General features: G+C 38.4%; 1 protein-coding gene across 4 annotated transcripts; it reads left to right on the forward strand.

Annotated features, from left to right (window-relative positions):
- Positions 1-261: 261 nt before the first annotated feature.
- LOC130094917 (metal transporter CNNM4) lies at positions 262-23,042 on the forward strand. Of its 4 annotated transcripts, none has more exons than XM_056261462.1 (8): positions 262-1,678; positions 4,251-4,394; positions 5,315-5,449; positions 5,548-5,717; positions 13,388-13,484; positions 15,418-15,519; positions 19,641-19,858; positions 21,779-23,042. In XM_056261462.1, the coding sequence occupies exons 1-8, from the start codon at positions 301-303 to the stop codon at positions 22,196-22,198; spliced, it is 2,664 nt and encodes an 887-aa protein (XP_056117437.1). In that variant the 5' UTR covers positions 262-300; the 3' UTR covers positions 22,199-23,042. The 4 variants fall into 4 exon arrangements, with proteins under 4 accessions (XP_056117437.1, XP_056117434.1, XP_056117435.1 ...); XM_056261459.1 differs by having other exon boundaries at positions 15,418-15,507; positions 19,683-19,858; positions 21,779-23,041; XM_056261460.1 differs by lacking the exon at positions 15,418-15,519 and having other exon boundaries at positions 21,779-23,041.
- Positions 23,043-24,439: the final 1,397 nt, after the last annotated feature.

Genomic DNA, 24,439 nt, shown 5'->3' on the forward strand with positions numbered 1-24,439 from the left:
TTTATTGGAAACCTGTTACATTCTTACATTTATTTATACTTAATACTACAATTTATTATATAAAAATAACATTACCTCATTGTGCCACAATACGTTTATTAGTCCAAACGTGATGTATTTTTAATTAAGAACGCGCGCGCATATTTTTTTACCATTTCATTCAACGGTCCACATAAGTTTTCCACTTTATTGAAAGTGGGCGTTGCGCAATTGTGCACTATGCAAATGAGGGGGCGCGGTCCGCGTGTGGGAGCGATGACGTGACGTAAGGTCCAGCCTTGCGGAGAGAGCGCAACAAACATGGCGACAGAGCGGAGCGGACAGGGGTGTCTTCTAACTTTCATCGTGTTCCTCTGGAGCTCTGTCGGTGGGCGAACGGAGACCTCGAGCCAGAGTTCCCGGAGTCAGATCCTGGGCATGCGGCTGGAGAGGAGCGATAAAGCGGCCAGCACTACGGAGGACGGGCTCATCCAGGTAACGGAGGAGAGCAGCGTCGTGCTCCGGTTTTATGGTGTCCACCTGAGCCCGGGCGCAGCATCCAACATCAGGTTTACGGAGAATGTGGATACAGGGGGTAGTGACGCGTTGAACAGGACTTGTGAGGATTTCACCAAAGACATGAGCATCGGCAACTACATGAACGTGAGCAGCAGGGGTACATCAGGTCTGGTGAGTGTGTATGTAAAGCCGATGCGTAAAAGTGAACGAGAGAAGACCTACAGCCTATGTGTCAGACAGGATTTGGGAGATAAATGGGTCCATTTGCCTGATAATGATGGTAGATTGGTAGTCGTAGAGGAGAAAGGATCTCTTCTACCTCTTTGGTTCCAAGTCATCCTGGTGTCAAGCTTGCTGGCGTTGTCCGGCATGTTCAGTGGACTCAACCTGGGGCTCATGGCGTTGGATCCAATGGAGCTTCGCATTGTGCAAAGTTGTGGCACTAATAAGGAGAAGAAGTATGCACGCAAAATCGAACCCATTCGAAGCAAGGGCAACTATCTGCTTTGCTCTTTATTGTTGGGTAATGTGCTGGTCAACACAACCTTGACGATCCTACTAGATGATTTGATCGGGTCAGGGTTGGGAGCCGTGGCGGCATCCACAGTTGGCATTGTCATATTTGGTGAAATCGTGCCACAAGCGCTCTGCTCGCGCCACGGTTTGGCCGTAGGCGCCAACACCATCGTGCTGACCAAATTCTTCATGCTACTGACCTTCCCGTTGTCATTCCCCATCAGTAAGCTTTTGGATGTCATCCTCGGGCAGGAAATCGGCACCGTCTACAACCGAGAGAAGTTGGTGGGGATGCTGAAGGTCACAGAGCCTTACAACGACCTGGTCAGAGAAGAGCTGAACATCATACAAGGTGCTCTCGAACTCCGAACCAAGACGGTGGAGGATGTGATGACGCCGCTGGGCAACTGCTTCATGATTCACATTGACGCCGTGCTCGACTTCAGCACCATGTCTGAAATCATGGAAAGCGGCTACACGCGGATACCTGTGTTCGACAGTGAGCGCTCCAACATCGTGGACATCCTGTACGTCAAGGACCTGGCCTTTGTTGACCCGGATGATTGCACAACGCTTAAAACGGTCACCAAGTTCTACAACCGCCCGGTGCATTTTGTCTTCCACGACACTAAGTTGGATGCCATGTTGGAGGAGTTTAAAAAAGGTTAGTGATTTGTGTTTTGTGTGTTCTCCTAAGTCTTGAAAGTTTGCACAGGATGTGCTGTGCTCACAGGAAGCAAAGGGTTTCTCTCCATGGAGTTGTTTTCACCCTCCTATTGATTATGATGTGTCCCCCTGAGAGCCAAATCAATAACCATATGCTCCCTGTATCAGCCTCCGATCAATATGAAGCTCTTCTAGAAATGGCGGAGGAATCCCATGCTGCCAAAAGCACCTGTCACTCATTAAAAATGCACATCATCATCATCCGGTCCACCAGAGTTTGCAGACTCACTCTAATGTTTTGCCACATTTACCTTCAGATTGAGGGCTGTAACCACCATAGACATTTTTACAGACACATATTCCCGTTAATATTCAGATTATTCTTTACAGTGGTATTGGTAACAACACTTTACAATGAGGTTTTATTTGTTAACATAGTTCGTTACATTAGTTAAACTAACAATGAACTACAATTCTAATTTTTGCAATGATTCATTTAACTTTATTGGCTTTAATCATGACAATGGTGCTGGTATTGTTTTAAACAAGCTGTTGAAGCCAATTTTAAAGTGCATGTGTGTAAAACACAAATTTGCCTCATGCTAGTTTAAAGATGAGTTTTGTGGGCGGTGTTTTGGAATGATTGGCAGTTGCAAGCCCCTCCCACATTATTTTACTCATAGCAATCACTGCAGAGGTGCCACAGAGGGACCAAACCCATGTGACACGCACGGTTTTGTCCAAAGCGTCTGCTTAGGACAGTGCTTTTGCTACATTTGATGAGAATTTTCGTAGAAATTCTCTGCACCCTATTCAAATATGTTTTTACAGTTTGTTTAAAATGAGCTCCACTGTGCTATGAATGTATGTAAATAAGCTTATGAGTATGCAAATAAGTAAATGTGTGTGATTTGCTAAATGCCGATCCCTCAGGAGCATTGGAGTATATCTCAGTGTGAGAATATTAGATCTTCTCTTAAACGCTCTGCTTGTCTAAAGCTTTCCGTATTATAATATTAGGCTTGATCATGTACTTTAAAATTCCTCTGAGGAAAACAGATTTCAGAAAAAAGTCGGCATATTTTCTTTCATTTCCTCTATTTAGGATAACTTTTTACTGATGTATGATAATAGCCATTATTTAAAAAATAAAGTGTTGCGGACTGTAGATCGGTCTTAGGGTTAGTCATTTGAACAAAATCCTCAATATTAAGCTTTGTGCATAATTTGTGGTGGCATTTTTGGATTCTTTTTGGATACTTGTATTTTAATTACAGCTCGAATTTAGTTTGGGGAAAAAAAACAGCCATTAATAATAATTGGTTGTCAGTATTGGCCAGAATTTCTATATTGGTGCATCCATGTTACATTTTGATTCAGATTTGAGCATTCAGTATTACACAGATTTCATGTTTTAACAGTAATGTTGATTGTGCTGTGTTTTGCATATTTCCCTCTTAACTTTTAATGCTGTCAAAGTGTCTTCTGGTCCTGTCGCTTTCTTTTTCTAATCCCCAGACATCTCCGTCATTTCCCCCTCTTAAGCTCTTTTGGCTCTAAGTTTAGTGGGAATTCTGATCTGACTCTCTTTTGGAACATGAAGCGCAAATGGTCCAGTATTGCTTAAATGGTTATGATTGATCCGGCCCCTCAGATAAAATATGATGAATCATTCATAGGGTTTTCAGATTCTATAGTGATAATATGGCTCATTAATATGCATGTCCATTCAGTGCTTCAATATGGAATATGGTTTGAATTATTTTACACTCACTCAGTGGGTTTCCTGGCCTGGTGTGAACTAAATCTGTTAAAGGGACAGTTCACCCAAAAATAAAAATTCATAATTTCCTCACCCTCAAGTTGTTCCAAACTTGTATGAATTTATTTCTTCTGTTGAACTCAAAAAGAAGATATTTTAAAGAATGTTTGTAACCAGACAGTTGACGGTAGCCATTGACTTCCATATTAGGAAACACATTCGATGGAAGTCAATGGCTACCGTCAACTGTTTGTTTTGGAACAACTTGAGGGTGAGTGAATGATGACAAAATTTTTTAGTTTTAAGGGTTAATTAATAGGCTTGATGCCGAGCGTCACGTGACCAAACCGGAAAACGGGTCTCATTGCATCCGCTTGTCAGAGAAAGTGTTAACGGCCGTAAGAACTAACTACGATATCTATGGATTTTTAAGATAATCAGCTAACCTACTAAGTTCACTTTGTTATTGGTGTTTTATGCTATTTAAATATCTAAACGTTAGTGTGAGAAATAAAAAAAAATAAAAAAAAACTTTTAAATATCAATCTGCACATGCGAGGGACATTGGTTATGCTCATTTTTGCTTGCTTCTTTTAAGTTATCTTGAGTAAACCCGCAAAAAAATTTCATGAAGCACACACAAAAGACCTGAATCGGAAGCGATGTGATCTGTTTTCCGGCTTGGTCACGTGACGCTCGGCATAAAGCCTATTAACTATTAAACAGCCATTCTGATTGGAATTAGAATACTAAGTGCATTTAATTTAGTTTTCTAGTTATTTTTGGGCTTGGGTGTTTTTGTCCACAGGTAAATCCCACCTGGCCATCGTTCAGAAGGTGAATAGTGAGGGCGAAGGAGATCCGTTCTACGAGGTTCTGGGGCTGGTCACGCTGGAGGACGTTATTGAGGAGATCATCAAATCTGAGATCCTGGACGAGTCTGATCTCTACAGTATGTTCAAGATAGTGATTTGTTTTCTCAATTTTCATGTTTCATGAGAGTTTTAAAACCCTCTGATGCTTTTCGGTCACTTTTGACTGAACATTTGACTTCATAAGAATGGTAGGACACTTGCTATGTTAACACAAGGGGAAAAAAAATCGTCCTAAAAATAGTCACACTTGTACTTCTAGCGGAAAAAAATAACCAACATAGAAATTAATAGGAAATAAAAAAACATTTAAAATGACAAAAATCTACAAATCAGTCACGATACAGAATAAAGCACACAGCAATAAAGGGGTTGCTTTAAAAATAATTGTGCAAAAATGTATGCATTGTATTGTGTTGTACAAATTGTGGAAACAAATTGATCATAATTATTGCATAAATATTACTTAGTACCATAAAATTCCCTCAAATACAAAATATTATTGAACAAAAATATACTACATAGATGTTACTGAAAAAGAAAGTTCGGTCACTTTTGACCGGGAGGAGTGTGAGTGTGAGGAGCAACATAGGGTTAAATCTAATACATCTAAATCTAATTGATTTTATTAATTGGTTGAATTATTAATTTATTGATCTGGGCTGTGTTTTCCAAAAGCATCGTAAGCCTAAGTAGATCACAGAGACGATTGGTGCCAATGGCTTCTATGATCAACTTAGGCCAGGGGTAGGCAAGTTCGGTCCTAGAGAGCCGCTGTCCTCCAGAATTTAGTTCCAACCCTAATCAAACACACCTGAACAAGCTAATCAATGTCTTCAGGATTACTAAGGCTAATAGGCAGGAGAGGTTTTTTTCAGTGTTGGAGCCAAACTCTGCAGGACAGCGGCTCTCTAGGACCGAACTTACCTACCCCTGACTTAGGCGTAAGATGAGTGATTGGTTGAGTGATTAATGATTTCTTTTTTTTTTTGTCTGCTAGCTGACAATCGTAACAAAAAGAAAGTGGATCCCAACAAGAACAAGAGGGACTTTTCTGCCTTCAAACATGAGAGCGAATCTAAAGTCAAGATATCCCCGCAACTAATGCTAGCAGCGCATCGTTTCCTCGCTACTGGTGAGCTGTTGTGTCTATAAGACACTTATTCTCTTCTCACTCTGAGCTTTTGCTTTTTGCAAATAACCGGCAATTTTGGTTGAACCTTCTTTCCATAGAGGTGAGCATTTTCAGTCCACTCCAGATCAAAGACAAGGTCTTACTGCGAATCCTCAGGCATCCGGATGTCATTCAGGAGATCAAGTTCAACGAGAGCGACAAGCGCTCGCTTCTGCACCATTTATATCAACGTGGAAAACCTGTCGACTTCTTCATCCTCATCCTTCAGGCAAGTGAAACTGATCGGTAGGCCTGCAATGACAGTTCAGCAGAAAGCTCTGTAGACTTGATGCCCACTAATATCTACACTGCGTATGTGTTTATTCAATATTTAGGTTAGTTTAAAGAAGTGCCTTTAAATCAAAACAGAAAGTGTGCTACTTCCTTCAACCAGTCTCCTATTAGTGAGGCTTGCTCAGGCAAATATCATACTATTGCTTAAAGGCCAACTGAATTGCCTTGAAACGTGCAACGTTATTCATTTCTATTCAAGACAAACACTCCCTCATAGATTATTAATCCTAGTGTTTTATTGCATTAGAGTTTGTTTTGAGAGATGGTTTGGTTTGTTGGATGGTTTGAGAGAGGGAGAAAAGGTCGGAGAAGTCGCCTGTTCCCCGTGGCTGGTACCATGTGATTCACCCGATTGCATCCCATGTAATTCATCACCATTTGACCTTGTGGAGTCCCCATGACATTCCTCCAGGGACGTCAGCTGTACAACCATCCACAAATATCTCTCTCTGCCTGTCAGAATTCTTTGTACCTACAGGATTAGATGTATCCCAAAATAGACTGGATTTTTCTGAGGAAAATCTGAGTGATGCTTGCTTGCCTGTGCAAAACTTACTGCCATGATGCTGGGATGTTGTGACCAGGGCATTGCTATGTGTTGCTAGGGTGGTTGCATAGGCATATAGAACAAGTCTAGCTACCTAGAGCGGGCTATCTTCTAGATGTTTTTAAAGGCATTGCTATGTGGTTGCTAAGGTGTTGCTAGTGGCTGAGAACTAGCCCTGGCAACAACCCAGAAGGCTCTAGCAACCACACTGCAATGCACTGGCAACAGACCAGAACATAGCAACCCCGTAAAACTGCTCTAGCTGGTTTGCCATTGCATTGCTGTGTGTTGCTTTTTTTAGATGGTTGCCAGGGTATTGCTATGTAGTTGCTAAGGTGTTTTAGGTGGTTTCCATGGTGTTATGCAGTTGCTAAGGTGTATTTGTTTGATGTTTGCTAAGGTGATGTAGGTGGTTTCCAGGGCATTGCTATGCTGTTACTAGGGAGCTCTGGGTGGTTGCTAGGTGGTTTTTACTTTCCATTTTAAAAGAGTGCACTCTACTGTAGAGCTGCAGGATTCTGGATAAATTGAGAATCAAATTTTTTTGGTTTAAAATTGAGATCACGGTTCTCCCACAATTTTGAATAGACAGCTAAACAAAATAAAATAAAAATGTAAACTATAAAACTTAAAGCTGCAGTCCTAGGCTTTTTTTGGGTTAAAAATTATCCAAAATACATATTTGAGAAAATACATAACCAGCCAGTGTTCAACGCTATCTGCTTGCCGTAGCTCGATTCAAAGCGGTGAGCTTGTAATAATGTTTTTAATTCCAGTGGTACTGGTGGATTTCCGCGGGAGATTCGAGCATGTCTTTGAGTCATTACGTCACATCTGTACACACACATCTGTACACACACATCTGTTCACATAAAGAAGGAGTCTCGGCTAGTAGGCTATATTGCGTGTGAGGATGTTGGAGGTGGAGATTTATAGCCTTTTCTCACAGCACTTGATATAATTAAACTTATTAATTTGATGGCGGATCCAGAAAGGTTCAAACGACGATCACCAGTGACAACAGACTCTCACCCGTTGTAAAATGCAAGACTTTGTTCGGACTTCGGAGTGGCTACAGAAAAAAAGAGACTGCAACCGGACACATGCGAAAACAAGGATAATATCGGAAGGACAATACATGTAGTCACGCAATGCTGACGTTGTTAACATTAACAATTTGAGAACAAAAGTATAATTTGCACGGTTTTGCGTGATATAAGCGAATGTTAGATTTAATCAGCGTGTTTTACTGGAATGTCAGAACCAGAACAAAAGTGGATGTTACTTACTTGTTCAGATGACATTTTCCGGTGAAAGTTATGATGTTGGTCATACTGAATGCCAGTATCCACACCGGCGCTGTGACTGACAGCTGGACACTCTCCTCAAACATTGTGTTCATCCGCGCTGTGCCGTGTCGAGGTACAACTCACGTAAAGTTGATAATTCCGTGAATGACTGCAATTGCAGATTTCGAACAGAGATGGCGACAAAGAGGAAAAAGTGTGGACTGCAGCTTTAATTAATTTGAATTATAAAAAATAAAAAAAATAAAAAAACGTTTGAGTGAATGATTCAATAACTCGCTCGTAATGAAGGATGAAGTAATTACTTCACGGCCGCTAAAAAAGTATGTTCTATATAGTATGAGTGTGTGTAGTATAAATGTAATCTGGACATACTACATCAGCCATGCTGTCATTGTCACGTGTACTGGTGTAACGATGCAATTGATACAATCGTTATTTGAAGCATGAAGTTATGTGCAACTCTATTTTGATCCCTACCATAGACATCAGTGTTTATATCCAAACTATTATATCTCAGTACTTCTGTGATATTTTGAATTATTATAAAACAGAAATAATGATACTATGTGGTTGAAAAGAATGAGTGAAGCTGTTTAATACCTATACATGCCAACTGCTCACTCTGTATCAGCGGCAGCGCCAACACACTGAATGTTCGCCGTGATCGTACTTGTCAAAGGTGAAAACTGAAAAGACACAGGACGAATCCTTGTCATTAGGAACAAGAATCGAGATTGCGATCTTTTAACGATTAATTGTGCATCTTTAGATATGGTCCGGGTCCCTCCTTTAACTCAAGTCTGTTTTTTCCGTCTGTTTTGTTGTCGCCGAGCCAAAATCACTTGGAGAAGTAACAGCACACCTCTCTGCACAATTTTGAGGTGTCGTTCTTGCCCGTAACACTTACAGCACAGGATGAATTACACACAGAGGTAATTCATGAATTACTCAGGAGTAGGGTTAGCATTAACATTGCTTTCTGGTTAACATTTTCAAGCTCTTTTGTGCTTGGTGGGTACATGGTGTCTCGTTTGTGCCCCTCAGTTGAGGCGTCCTGGTCTGTTCGGAGCGTCTGTGACCTCACTGTTGGTTAGCCAGAAGAGGCCAGCATCGGTCAGGCCTGTCCTTCACTAATTGATCCCTCTTACATAAGAAAGAGATCCTGAGCATAGCAGCTCTAATCCCACCCTCTTTCTGCCAGCTCACACACACACACACTATCGTATACACAACCAATCAAAGCTGTCCATGGCCCTGTTTTATAAAACAGTCCAATCAGAAGTGAGATTGATGGAAAGACTCTTGGATGTCCATGCGACAGCAAGCACATGTTACATATATAGATATTGACTGACTTGGGATCAACATATTAGCGCGACCTTATGCACACTATCCAGTCATCTGAATAAATATCTGTGCCACTGCTTACTTAGTGGCTTAAGTTTGAAGATGGTCAAGGTAGGGCGAGCCGTGTCGGGTCACCGGGTTGACGTGGCGCACGGGGCCCCCCTCGGGATCAGTAAATCACATCCTGGATTTGCTGTGTTCTCAACGGGGGGTCAGCCAGGACAAGGTTAACCCTTTCAGAACGTCAGTGTGACCGTGTTTATCACAGTCGTAATCATCCCCGCGGCACAATGTCATACGGAGCATGAACGCCATGTGTCATGGAGCGTTATGTCACACTGGCCATCAAACCGCACGTCTGCTTAAATTCACCAAACTCCTCTCATCTGCTAATTTACAGACAGAATCTGCCTGTTTAATTGAGTTTTAAAATCATTTCAAATATAATAGTTCAAATTCATTTTCAAAATGATCTAATTAATTATATAACATTTATAAAATATACTGGTTGCTCTTTATTTTACAGTCCTGTTCCCAATGGACATACTATGTACGTATTATAGTACGTACAATAACTGGGTAAAAACTAGTTATTAACCCTGAACTTACCCCTAAACCTAACCTTAACCCATAGAGTTACCTTATATGACCCAGTACTTTCTTGGGGAAGAACGCTGTAAGTGCACGTACAGTAAAATAAAACAAACAAAACAATAAACCATTATTGTTATAATGGTTGCACTTTATATTTAATAACTTATTTTTATATATATATATGTATATATTCCTAATATGTTCTTATATTTATTTATTAATTAAATTATTAGAAAATAAACAATATATTCATACTTTAATTTAAATGTATTAAATATATGAATAATTTATTATTATTTTAGTAGTTTAGTACTTTACAAGAAGGCATTAACATTAATGTTAACATAAACAACAAACTTGTTTAGCATTTACACATTTATTAATGTAGGTTAATTAATAAATATACCATTGCTCATTGATAATTAATGTTCATTCATAATTCATTAAATAATTATTTTACCGTTGCACATTATAGATAACCTAGATTATAAAATTGTGTAAAAGTGTTGTTCTTTGTTGCTTTAGTTTATAATACTTAATGTTAATTAATTGAACCTGTAAATTGTTACTGATTGATAAGTCTCTTATGTTCAACCGACTGCATTTATTTGACTAAAAATACAGTAAAACATAATATTGTGAAATATTATTACAATTTAAAAACTTTTCTATTTGAATATATTGTAAAATGTGATTTATTCCTGTGCTGCATTACTCCAGTCTTCAGAGTCACATGATCCGTCAGAAATCATTCTAATATGCTGATTTGCTGCTCAAGAAACATTTCTTACTATATTCAGTGATGAAAACAGTTGTGCTGCTTAATATTTTTGTGGAAACCATGATACATTTTTCTTTGATGAATAGAATGTTCAAAAGAACAGCATTTTTTTTGTTTTCATTTTAAATGTCTGTTACTTTTGATCAATATAATGTGTTCTTGCTGAATAAATAATTCATTTCATTGTATGATAGTGTATTATTGTAGAGTGTAAATGTAGAGATTTGTTTAGAAGTTGTAGTAGTAGTTTTGTTTTGTTTGATGAAAGTTGATTTGGCTCTTATTTGCTGGTATAACAGAAAGCACAAAGTGTAGTCCAGCTCTGTTTGTCTTTAGTGTCCACCTGAATATAGATACCAGAGCCGAGGAGGCTCAGATAGAGTGACAGGATCCGTGTTCATGCAATCCGAGCGCCACAGATCTGGTAACGTTTTTCTGAGAATGAGAGAGGAATGGTTGACACTCCAGAAAACGGGGCAAATATGACGCCTGACAGTTTGGAAAATTCATGTGTCCTCTCGAATGTGGTTTAGCACATGACACGTGCCCTGGCTTCAAAGTGTTACATGTACCAACCTCGCCGTCCTTGTGGGAGTTTAGTTTGGGTTTTGTGTCATTCTGTCTTTAATTATAGAGACGCAACTGGTTGTTCTTCAAGGAAGCCGGTTAAGATTTCAAAATAAGTCGCGTTTGACATAAAAGTGTTTTTAAAAACGCTGTTTAATGATTTAAGAACACCAGCGGGGGTTCATGAGGATTTTAGGTTTCAGTATCTTGAAGGAATCACGCAAAGTTTTTTATTGCCAATGTATTTATTTGATATTAGTTTTGATATCAAGCAGTTTTCATTGATGTGGTTGTATCTTTATGATTGTCGGCACTGATTGATTTGACTCCACTGACACTATTGGATAAGAACTGAATTTTCTCCAGAGCTGCTTTATAGCTTAATTGAACTCATTTCATAATTAATACACTTTGCACAGTTATTGAACTGAACTGATCAGAAAACGCATCATTTTTCTCATGATATCCAATGCACGTCGCCTGATTTCTTTAAGAGTCTGAAAATGGTTTGAAAAAGGATTCGGTCTCTCTAAACCAGGGGTGCCCAACCCTGCTCCTGCCGATCGACTGTCCTGCACAGTTTATCTCCAACGCTAATTAAACACACCTGCCTTTAATTTTCAAGTGAGCCTGAAGACCTTAATTGGTTGCTTCAGGTGTGTTTGATTAGGGTTGGAGATGAACTCTGCAGGACAGTCGATCGGCAGGAGCAGGGTTGGGCACACCTGCTCTAAACCCTTCCTTTCCGAGAGCTACTCTGCTCTGATTGGTCAGATGACCCAGTCTGTTGTGATTGGTCTACTCGGCTCTGATTGGTCAGATGACCCAGTCTGTTGTGATTGGTCTACTCTGCTCTGATTGGTCAGATGACCCAGTCTGTTGTGATTGGTCTACTCGGCTCTGATTGGTCAGATGACCCAGTCTGTTGTGATTGGTCTACTCTGCTCTGATTGGTCAGATGGCTCAGTCTGTTGTGATTGGTCTACTCTGCTCTGATTGGTCAGATGGCTCAGTCTGTTGTGATTGGTCTACTCTGCTCTGATTGGTCAGATGGCTCAGTCTGTTGTGATTGGTCTACTCTGCTCTGATTGGTCAGATGGCTCAGTCTGTTGTGATTGGTCTACTCTGCTCTGATTGGTCAGATGGCTCAGTCTGTTGTGATTGGTCTACTCTGCTCTGATTGGTCAGATGGCTCAGTCTGTTGTGATTGGTCTACTCTGCTCTGATTGGTCAGATGGCTCAGTCTGTTGTGATTGGTCTACTCTTCTCTGATTGGTCAGATGGCTCAGTCTGTTGTGATTGGTCTACTCTGCTCTGATTGGTCAGATGGCTCAGTCTGTTGTGATTGGTCTACTCTGCTCTGATTGGTCAGATGGCTCAGTCTGTTGTGATTGGTCTACTCGGCTCTGATTGATCGGCCCAGTCTGTTGTGATTGGTCTACTCTGCTCTGATTGGTCAGATGGCTCAGTCTGTTGTGATTGGTCTACTCTGCTCTGATTGGTCAGATGGCTCAGTCTGTTGTGATTGGTCTACTCGGCTCTGATTGATCGGCCCAGTCTGTTGTGATTGGTCTACTCTGCTCTGATTGGTCAGATGGCTCAGTCTGTTGTGATTGGTCTACTCTGCTCTGATTGGTCAGATGGCTCAGTCTGTTGTGATTGGTCTACTCTGCTCTGATTGGTCAGATGGCTCAGTCTGTTGTGATTGGTCTACTCGGCTCTGATTGATCGGCCCAGTCTGTTGTGATTGGTCTACTCTGCTCTGATTGGTCAGATGGCTCAGTCTGTTGTGATTGGTCTACTCTGCTCTGATTGGTCAGATGGCTCAGTCTGTTGTGATTGGTCTACTCTGCTCTGATTGGTCAGATGGCTCAGTCTGTTGTGATTGGTCTACTTGGCTCTGATTGATCGGCCCAGTCTGTTGTGATTGGTCTACTCTGCTCTGATTGGTCAGATGGCTCAGTCTGTTGTGATTGGTTTACCGCCTACAGCGTGTGTCGAAAACGAAAAGCCCATTACCATAGCTGAATTAAATTCCAGCATGAGTCGTCATCCTTTGGAAGTCTAGCCAAGTGGATTTTCTTTCACAGCGCAGAAATCAGCGTCTTTTCTACATGACGACAACACGAACCAAACTCTTCCAGGGCGGGGCAAAGAAGACGTTGTTCACGGGCAGCCAATGAAGAGCATAGGCTGGCATTATACAAATTTGTTTCATTGTTGTGTAGGTTTGTAACAGGAAGTGAGGCTGCAATTTCTGACGACTCATTTCAGCAGTTCAGAATCGATTCTTTCTTTTAAGAGAACATAACTTGATTTGTTGTGCTCTTTGATCTTTAAAACTTTGCAGACCTTTTACATTCACAAACAGCTTTATTACACGTTGTATAAAAGGTAAGGTAATATTCGAAAAATCATAATGGGGCACTTTAACTATTAAACCCACTTCTGTCCTTCAGGGTCGAGTTGAAGTTGAGGCTGGAAATGAGAATATGAAGTTTGAGGCCGGTCCTTTCTCTTATTACGGAGTCATGGCACTGAATACACCATGCCTGGGTGAGTATTTATTTATTACTTGCTCTCTTATTTTCTCTCTCTAATCGAAGAGTGTGATATATTCCCACTTACAGGGTTACTCCATCCAAAAATGAAAGTCTTCTCATAATTTACTCACCCTCATGTTGTTCCTTTTTTTCTTCTTCTGCGCAACAAAAAATAAGATATTTTGAAAAATGTTGGAGCTTATTGACTTCCATTTTATGGACAAAAACACAGTAATCATATCTTAATAATTACAGAACGAAAAATGAGACGAGTTAAAGATGTTCCATGATCTTTTCAAGTTTCATAAAGGATGCAAAAAGCGCCATATAATACAGCAATACTACAATAATTACAAGAAACAGACAGAAATGATGTGTCTGTTGATGTTTGCTGCCCAGCCATAGATCAGTAGTCAGCGGCGTGTTTTTTTAGAGTCTCCCAGTGCAGACACAAGCACTTTGTCATGATCTGTCATTGTCAGTTTAGTCTGGTGTTATATAATAACGCTGTAGCTGCCGGTAGGGGACTGTACGGACACATCTGACCGCAGGGACATCTGCTGGCCGAGTGTCAGTATGTGTAATGATGCTGTCTGATTCTGTTCCTTCACCTCCAGCTGTGCCGCAGTCCATCCATGTGCCAAACGTCACATTTATGTGCTTAGCATGTGTCTGAATGTGTGCCTGCATGTGCTTTGAGAAACACTGTATAAGAGACCAAAGGTCATGTGACTGATCCATTGGCATTTACTTGTCCTCTGGTCCTTCCAAAGCCTGTATTATTTTCTTTAAACCTTGAAATCCAAAAGGAGATATTTAGCAGAAATACTCTAAGCTGATTTTCTCAGCACAACACTACTGGATGGTAATTCATTCACACTTTTAAGCTTCAAAAACAACGTGAAGGTCTGCATGTATATTCCGAGTCTTCTGAAGACAATAAACTTTTTTTTTTTTTGCAATGAACAGACTGAAAATTAGCTTCCAAAACAATGCATGCAATAATTTGATGCAATTCAGCCCACTGTGGGCTAATTTAATTAAATTAATAATAACATATTGTGAATATATTAAATATTGTGAATATTAAAATATTGTGAAAGTTGTCATTGTAGTCATACATTGACTGAGGCTGCATTTATTTAATCAAAAATATAATATTGTAAAATATATTATTACAATTTGAAAGAACTATTTTCTATATTAATATATTTGAAGATGTATTTATTCCTGTGATGCAAAGCTGAATTTTCAGCATCATTACTCCAGTCTTCAGTGTCACATGATCCTTCAGAAATCACTCTAATATGATGATTTGCTATTATCAATTGTTATATGTACTCTGCTATTATTAATAATGGTTATTATTATTATTATCATTGTTGAAAACCGTTTTTGCTGCTTAGTATTTTGTTGTGGAAATTATAATAAAGTTCAAAAGAACAGCATTTATTTTAAATCAAAATCTTTTGTAACATTATAAAGGTCTTTACTGTCATTTAATGTCCTTGCTGCATAAAAGTATTCATTTCCGTTTTTTCTACATTGCATATTAGAAGAAATCATCATATTAGAATGATTTCTGAAGGATCATGTGACACTGAAGACTGGAGTAATGATGCTGAAAATTTAGCTTTGATCACAGGAATAAATTACATTTTAAAATAAAGTCCTTTCCTTGTACAGCTTGGACATTCTGCAAAATATCTACATGTGAGTTCCACTGAAGTCATGCAGGTTTGGAACGATAGCGACGAGTTTTAGGTGAAACAACCCAGAAAATGTTTAAAAGATTAGAAGCATAAATTACCCCTTCAAGGAAAATACAATGTTCCCATAGTGCATTATAATGAGGGATCCTTCAGCAACTGTCCACAGGATGTTAATGTGTGCCGTGTTTAAAGAGCTTCTCTGTCTCTCCTCTGCTCTGGCTCCCCCCCCCTCAGCTGTCACCCCCCCTCTCTCTCCTGCCGTGGTGTCGCCTCGTCCGCGCCGCCTTTCACTTAAGAGGTTTTCTCTGTTCTCGCGTTTCCCAGGTAAAATCCCCTGCATGCTAACTCGGGGATGAAGGGGAGCTAACATGGGGGTGGTGCGGGACAGGAACTAGTTTAAAATGAAATAAAATAACCTTTTATCATGCTATGAACCGGTGTCCAGCTCATTTTATTTTAAAAGCTCTGTTCCAAAAGCCTATTCAGCAATTTCAGTACTGCATTGATAGAAGATATAGTTTCAATAGGTTTTATGAAACATTCACTATTTTCAAATCAAGTTTGTGCTTGCATTCCTTCAAGACATTCAAAATTGACGCAATTAGCCACAAGACATGCAAGAACAAAACGCTTGACGCCATTGACTTCACACTTTGCACAAGTCTTGAGGTGGCAGGTTTGAATGTATGCAAGCATAATTGAGATTCGTGAGCTACAGCTGAGAATTTGAATAAATAGTTTTAAATTCACATTTTAATCATACAAAATTATCATTAGCATTCAAAAGAACTGACATATAGTGTTAGCCTGGGAAAACCCAGACAACTTCCGGCAAATTTAGATTTGCTCTGAAAGTTAGTCTGGCAAAGAGCTCATTCAAGCCCATTTCCAATCCGCCGAAATCGAGGCACCAATCAGAAACGTTGGGGCGGGCTTTACACGATGACGACAGCGCTGGGATTTTGAAGCAGATTTTGTAGCCTACATTACAAAGATGGATGCCGCCGTCGCGCATCACTCGTTCGAATCAGCTATCGCGTCTTTAAGCGATTTGAACGTTTCCTTTTTGTTAAAAACCGAGCAAAGAACAACACTTCTCCGCCGCTCTGCATACGTCATCTCCTTCATCGCTCTGATTGGGTTTAGGTCTATCCGCGACGTCCGTTGGTGACGCCCCTCTGGAAATGATTTGTCTATGACGCTTTGCCAGACCATAACTCAGTTACAACTGAGAATGCTCTGGTTTTAACCAGGCTAATATAGTGTATGAACCACTTTTACTTTTTAGTCCTTTCAAGTTACAAACAGGATGTGACGATCACTGTAAAAGTGTGAAAACATGCTGAACTTATTTATGTAATATATATTCATACTACAGAGAGACCTACTCAAAAGAGAATGCGATTTCAGACGCAGCCCTAGTTTTGATTTATTAGCTTAGCAACATGATAATAACAGGAATCTACTGTAAGCAGATGCTCAACATGGCATTAGACATATACACTGTACGTAGATGCAAATGACTGTTAGTAAAATGTAAGCTTGCTGGATATTGGTACTGGCATTGACCTCATGAGTTCAATCTTTTTAACCACTAACACACTCACCCCGCTGCCCACATCACTTCCTGTCCATCACACCTGACCTCATGCATTTGAACATCACATTCACACCACCCTGAAAATACAGTCCTGCCTTAGTATCAGAATATACAGCACACATGCTCTGCTTCTGACATGATCATTGAAGATTGGTTCATGACGTCATGATGAAACTGGTTGTTTGGATAAAATATACTTTATACAGTAAATTATACTATATGTAATGTACATGATCAGTCATACTAAGTGTACGTAAGTGCAGTGCAGTCTTGCTACCATTAACTAAAACAAAAAAAAAATTAATTGAAATAAATTAAACATTTCAGCAAAAGTACTAAAACTAAAACAGAAATGATAAAAACTAAATAGACATTTAAAAAACTAATGCAAACAACAAACACGCAACAAATACAAAAAATCTTTAACTAAAACGAAAATGAAAACATAAAAAAACGAATTCATATATTATTAAACACTAAGATAATTTGGTTATTTTATATAAATTTAGTTTTACTTTTATTGTTTACGTCTGTTTTTCTCCCATTGTTTACGTCTGTTCTCCTCGGGAACAGAGTGGTTTGGGTTATGAATATTAATTACGTAAAGTGATGTTTGCCCATCTAGTAGCGGGTTATTTATTTTCTGAATAAAAATATTAAGATACTTTGACCAACCTGTACGTTCTCAGACGCTTCTGGCTGGAGTGCAAATGTATAGTCAAATACTAAGGCAATTTTCCGATATCATCAATTCTCTTGATATCGCTGTGATTGGTTCCGTCATGAATTTTAATCATGTTCTCTTTGGTTACAGTTACTGACCTAACAACTACACCGAGAGCATGTGAGCGACACGATACGGAAACACTAGAACGATTCCGTTATTATCAACAAACTTTGCATGTTTTGCAGTGTGTGTGATTTCATGGATTATAACAGGAGAGTTGTAGCCTAGTTTATCACATCGCGTCGCTCACAGAGTAAACTATATAGCGCTTCAACGAATGTTAACTATGGCAAGCAGTTTTGACTTCTATTTATTCAAAAGCCTAGATGAATTGATATCAACAATTACATTTTCACTAGTTAAAATGCAAATTCTAGATATCAGGAATTACATTTCCACTAGTAAAAATGTTCATTCTTGATATCAACAATGACATAATCACTTGCAGAAAAACGAATTATTGGTATCAAGAACTAATTTTCAACTTTTTTTTTTTGTAATTGTAATTTCACATATCAGAAATACAATTCTTCCTAGTAAAAATCAAAAATTTTGATATCAATAATTACGTGGTTATTATAGTAAAAATATAAATTCCTGATATCAATAGCTTAATTGTCTCTAGTTGAAATGATACTTCTTGATATCTGTAAATGCATTTCAACATGCTACATACAGGTGAAACTCGAAAAATGAGAATATCGTGCAAAAGTTCATTTATTTCAGTAATTCAACTTAAAAGGTGAAACTAATATATTATATATGCAAAGTGAGATATTTCAAGCCTTTATTTGTTATAATTTTGATGATTATGGTTCACAGCTTATGAAAACCCCAAATTAAAAATTAGAATATTGTGAAAATGTTTTCATAGCTGTAAGCCATAATCATCAAAATTATACCAAATAAAGGCTTGAAATATCTCCCTTTGCATGTAATGAGTCTATATAATATATTAGTTTCACCTTTTAAGTTGAATTACTGAAATAAATGAACTTTTGCACCATATTCTAATTTTTCGAGTTTCACCTGTATGTTATTTCTGGTATTTGAAAATGTGTTTCTGATATTAATAATTAGCATTTAGAGTAATTTCAGATATCTAAAATGGCGTTCTTACTAGCAATCACATTCATGATATCAGAAATTAACATTGTCGCTAGTGACAATCGAATTATTGATATAAAAAAGAACTTTTACTAGTAGCAGTTCAATTGTTGATTTCAAGAAAAGACATTTGCACTAGTAACCACCTAGTTATTGATATCAAAAATAATGATTTTTACTAGTAAGAATTGTATTTCTGATATGTAAAATTAGAATTTCAACTATTAAGAAATCAATTATTGATATCAATAACTGAATTTGAATGGGAGCCTATGGTGACATTTAACTAGTTACAATTACAGATATCAAGAATGAAAGTTTTTACTAGTGAAATGTTATTCCTGATATCAAGAATTAGCATTTTAACTAGTGAAAATAGAATTGTTGATATCAAGAATGCATATCCTGCGAATGCAGCTTGCCATAGTTAACCCTGTTAACACAGAAAGATCTCCCATGCTTTTACTAGTAACCATGCACTTCTAAATCAATGGGATCAAGTGAAATGTTTGTGCGCTTTTGTCCGCATCATTGAGCATTCATGTACTGTCTGTTATTTGGCGCAGTAAAACCTGTCAAACCAAACACTGCAGTGACTGCTGAAGGTAGTTCATAACACCTCTAGATGGCGCTAGTGTATTCATATTTTACAGTCAGAACATCTAGTGCTCATCCCACATGGTTTTGTTTTGACAGAGGTTATGAACATCCTCTTCTCTTTATTATCACATACTAATATTATAATCTATTCTTCTCCAATATAACTAAACTAATGCTGCTGCTCATACACAAGTGCACGCTTTAGAAGCCTGAAATGACCATCCAATCATTTGCAAGAGTCTTTCCATTCATTTCAAATGTCATATGAGTTTCTTTGTTGCTCCTTGTCAGTTGTTGTGCTTTCCCTCTAATCGACGACATCATCTCACTGTTGTTGTTTTAAGTCTTGCCACATTTGTATTAGTGTGTATTTTCATTGAAACTGTTTCATCTGTGTCTGTGTGTGTCTGTGTGTGTAAGCAGACGTGCCACAACATGAACTGATGGGTTTCATGTGCATTCCAGAGTTTCGCTCGCCGTCTCATGTGAGCGGTTTGAACCGCTCTGCGTCTCTGAGCTGCACGGAGAGAGTGGATTCTGTGTCCATCGGTGGCAGTAACAGTCAGCTCAATAACAGCCCCGTGCCACAGTACGTCCCTGATTTTAATGTGCGGGCCATCACTGACGTACAGTTTGTGAAGGTATGTTATGTCCATAAATGTTCTTGTGGCTCGTGAGCCAGTCCGCTCCTGAAATGTGAAGTCATGCTCCTGTGTATGCTGCTTTTTTGGAGCTTGGTAGATCTTTAATTTGAGCTGTTTTTGTATGTCTAATGGGAAATGTATTATACATGCTTATCCGCATTGTATCCGTCACCCTGCTCTCTAGATTTTGGCATTAGCATTTACTGAAAAAAAACCCCAAAACATATTTGTTGAACATTTTAGCAATAAGTGTTTAAGTCAGACACTACCGATTAAAGGTTTGGGGTCGGTAATATTTTTAAAATTGAATTCTCTTATGCTGCATTCATTTTTGAAAAATACAGTAAAAACTAGAATATTATTATTATATTAATAAATAAATACGATTTAAATTTACAATGGCTGTTTCCTGTTTTAAAATGTGATGTATTCCTGTGATCAAAGCTGAATTTTTCAGCATCATTACTTCAGTCTTCAGTGTCACATGATTCTTCAGAAATCATTCTAATATGCTAATATGCTTTGATATATATATATATATATATATATATATATATATATAATCAGGTCATAGCAGCATTAGAATGATTTCTAAGGGATCATGTGACACTGAAAACTGAAGTAATGATGCTGAAAAATTCAGCAATTGCTTCAGAAATTAAAGAAGAAAAGAAAAAAAACAATATATACATATACACAGTGTGTGTGTGTGTATATATATATATATATATATATATATATATATATATATATATATATACAGTGTATACATATACACACACATATTAATATTTTGATATCATTAATATTTTAATATATTTTCTTAATTTATATTCAAATATTTTGACCAGCCTGTCCAGTCTCAGACTTTTTTCAGCAGAAGTTCAGTGTGTTGCAGAGCCTCTAAATGGATGTGGTGATGAAGAAAATGTATATCTTTTCCGTTCGCTTGCAAAACCTTTCCGTTCGCTTGCAAAACCTTTGCGTTGCGGCCAGTGAACTCAAAGTTTCTCGTGCGAGAGAACGCAAATGCATTGACAAGTAATTTTTCCTCCCATCTCATATTTGTTTCCTTCACCATGTCCCTTTAGGGCTATTACGTATAGTCCAAATACTAAGGTAATTGTCCAATATCATTGAGGTATATACATATACAAAAATGCTATCTTTGCGTCCAAAATTGCATACTCTCTGAGTAGGTGCTACATTTGAATTAGCGACCGTTAAAAAAGTGTGTTCTATATAGTATGAATGTGTGTAGTATGTATGAAATTCGGACGTACTACATCAGCCATGTTGTCATTATCATGTGACCTACAGCGTCAGTTGCTTCGCTTCACTTCCAATCACAAATCCTCTCCCGTTGCCTCATGGGATAGTAAAGTGTATATTGAATGCTCACTTCAGAAAGGTCACCCGAGTACTTTTTGCGCACTGGTTGGTTTTTGTATACTATAGTAGGGAAGTATTCGCTTTCGGGCGCTGCATATATATATATATATATATACTTTTATTATCAGTGAACTTTTGAAGCTTGATTTGCAGTGTGGGTGACATCACTGATTATGAAGCGTTCTAGTTCATCACATTGCGTCAATCACTGAAAACTAGTCAAATCTCACACATGCTTGTATCTGTGGCCATGTGAGTCATAAAGTGAAATGATTGTGCAATTATTATTATTATTATGAATGTTGAATGCAGTTGTGCTGCTTGATATTTTTGTGGAAACCATGATACATTTTTTCTCAGGACCTTTGATGAAAGAAAAATACAAAAGAACATAAATAATTTGAAGCAGAATCTTTTATAACATTGTAAATGTCTTTAATGTCAGTTATGATCAATGTCATGCAACCTTGCTGAATAAAAGTACGGATACCTTTTTGATCCGTTTTTTTATTTTGTCTTTTTCAGATCACTCGTTCTCAGTACCAAAACGGCTTCCTGGCTTCAAAGCTGGACAGCACTCCTCAGTCCCCTGAAAGCAGCCATACGCGTCTGGATACCGGCCCTCTCCCACCCCCTCCCCCTACCGTCAGCGTGAACCACACCACAGCGCTGGCGGCTCCCAGAGAGAACGGGCCGGATGAGACCACCTCGCTGCTCAACGACAGCCTGAAGAACAGCCTGTCCAAACGCCAGCCGAGCCACGGCCACCCTCAAAACCAGTCGCACCTGAACACCAACGTCAACTCCAGCCCCGCCCCTCATCCCCACGGCAACAGCAGCCCCGCCCCTCATCCCCACGGCAACAGCAGCCCGACGCCTTTCCCCAACCCTCACGCGCATCATGTGCACATGTTCACGCACGCGCACACCGAGAGCACCATTTGACGACACTAATCTGGGGCCCTTGCGGAGCTCCAGAGTTGAACGAATGCGATCGCACAAGCACATTTACACTTGACGATGTCTTTCTCAAAACCTGCTAGAAACTACACTACATCTATGGCCTGATCTCTCATTTCGAGAGGCCAAAGGTGTGTTATAGAACTCCAAAAAAAGGTGCATCGTCTTCAATGTTGGACGTGATCTCACTGTGATTTTAGGGGCTGCGGGTTCGGTCCGACGTTGAAGTCTTTATGACAGGTTATGGTGACTTATGACCTGTGTTGCATGCTAATCATGTAGACATGTAATCACGTAGACACTATCTTAATGTTTTCTGTAAATTATGTTAATGCTACAAATATGCCCGTTTATAGGCATTATACAATATTTCATCAGTATATAACGAAGTTATTGTACGATATGCACTTCTTATGATGTCTCTGACCCAGCAGCACACATTTGTGTGCTGTAGTTTTCTGAGATTATGAGCATAAGAGCACTTTGAGTCTCATAAGCTATTATTGGACTGTTTGTGTACAACTAACCTTTCAGAGAGACTGGTCTAGTTTATTTGGTTATTTGCCAGGGTTAAGAGTGGCTACGTGATGTAGCCGTGATAAAATTGTAGCTCTACGTGACAAACGTGAAGGAAAACTTTGTAAATATAGTTTGAAGATGTGAAATTTGCTGACACAGATGTGGTTCAGAGAACCCCACATGGTGACATTTTATAGCAAAAAAAAACATTGAGCTTTTACCACTGCAAAACCCAGACCTGTGATTTATGAAATTCAAATTATGATACGATAGTTTATTTAAAGATTAATGTATTTATTTTTTTGTCTAAATTATGTATGTATATTTCATCAATATTTTGTATAATCTTTTTTTTTTTCTTCTTTTCTTTTTTTTTTGCCTAATTGTAATTCGTCCCCTGGATGACTCTCACAAAGGTTATATTTCACAACAACAACATTTATTCGACTAAATAAAGCCTATATATACCATTAAGATTTTTTTTTGCATGATGTTATGCGTTATTTTCACGACAATTACGCACATTTTCTTGACAAATTCTCATTACTGTACTTTTTCCTTGGGGTTTTGTAATTCTCATTCTCAATGATTCTCGTTAGAGTCGTATTTCTGTACTACGATTGTTAAAAAATATTTTTTTTTTTATTAAGTCAGTACAGTTACTGCACTCATAATGTAGGAATATTTAAATTTGTTTCACTTCACAGTAATGAAAATACTAAGAAATGTCAGAATGCAAAAAATCTTCATGGTCTTTATTAATTTTCATTTTGGGGTGAAATATGATCTGAAATTTTGTGAGATTTAAGGCACATCAAGAACAATAACTATAACGATAATGTATAACGATAAAGATAGTTCTAAAAATCATTCTAAATATTAAAGAATTTCAGAGTCCACACCACAACAATAACGGCACAGAAAAACAATATTGTTGGAATCGCTTTCAGAACGATTTTTCCCCGCTGATGAACGATAGAAACATTGACAGCCAATCAGAATCCATCCTGGTAACTAATATAGTTATCGTTCTTGGTGTGAACGGCCCTTTACCTACTAGCTACTGTCCATCAAACAACTCAAATGCAAACAACTGTTTCCACCAACATTCCTGTCCTCGGGTAGAGAGATGCTTAAACAGAATTCACTGTGAACTGAAGTGACACCATACATTCATTCTCATACTTGTTTGTACACTATTGGATCTTCAGTATCTCTTCCTGAAGTCACCAGTACGGTTTGGTTTGTTATAATAAGCCTCTAGAGTTCAAAGTGAGCAGTTAACAAACTAAAGCCTCTTTCCTTGCACTATATTGAGATTTTCTAGATCTTTTTGCAGTGACCATAAAGCCAGTTCTGTCCTGAGATCACGTTTCAGAGATCACACAGTGATATTTCCATTGTGTTGCTCTCATGCTGAGCTGACATTAGAAACTATTTAAAAACCTTATTCTGGTGTATTCATGGCATGCTGTAAGTACGCTATGCAGTGCATGCATAAAGGTTTCAGCGTTAAAGTGTTCTTTTATTTCATAAATTGTATGAATATCCCAGTGAGTTGCTGAGTAAAAAGTATTAGAACGAATTACTCTGAAGAATAGCATTGGATTGTTGTTAGAATTGTTTTACTCTTTGAAGAGTATGAAATTGACTTTTTCCAACTTGTGTATGATGATTATTAATATTATAATAATAATATTATTTATA

Source organism: Rhinichthys klamathensis, unplaced genomic scaffold, assembly GCF_029890125.1.
Source record: "Rhinichthys klamathensis goyatoka isolate OS25496 unplaced genomic scaffold, OSU_Roscu_1.1 h1tg000183l_1, whole genome shotgun sequence".
In the NCBI taxonomy this organism is placed as follows: Eukaryota; Metazoa; Chordata; class Actinopteri; order Cypriniformes; family Leuciscidae; genus Rhinichthys; species Rhinichthys klamathensis.

Excerpts from the sequence above, each read along its gene's own strand:
- LOC130094917 (XM_056261462.1), top strand. The coding sequence starts at position 301 with ATGGCGACAGAGCGGAGCGGACAGGGGTGTCTTCTAACTTTCATCGTG. Across the intron at positions 4,395-5,314 it reads GGACGAGTCTGATCTCTACA|CTGACAATCGTAACAAAAAG; the intron begins GTATGTTCAAGA and ends TTTGTCTGCTAG. Across the intron at positions 13,485-15,417 it reads ACTGAATACACCATGCCTGG|CTGTCACCCCCCCTCTCTCT; the intron begins GTGAGTATTTAT and ends CCCCCCCCTCAG.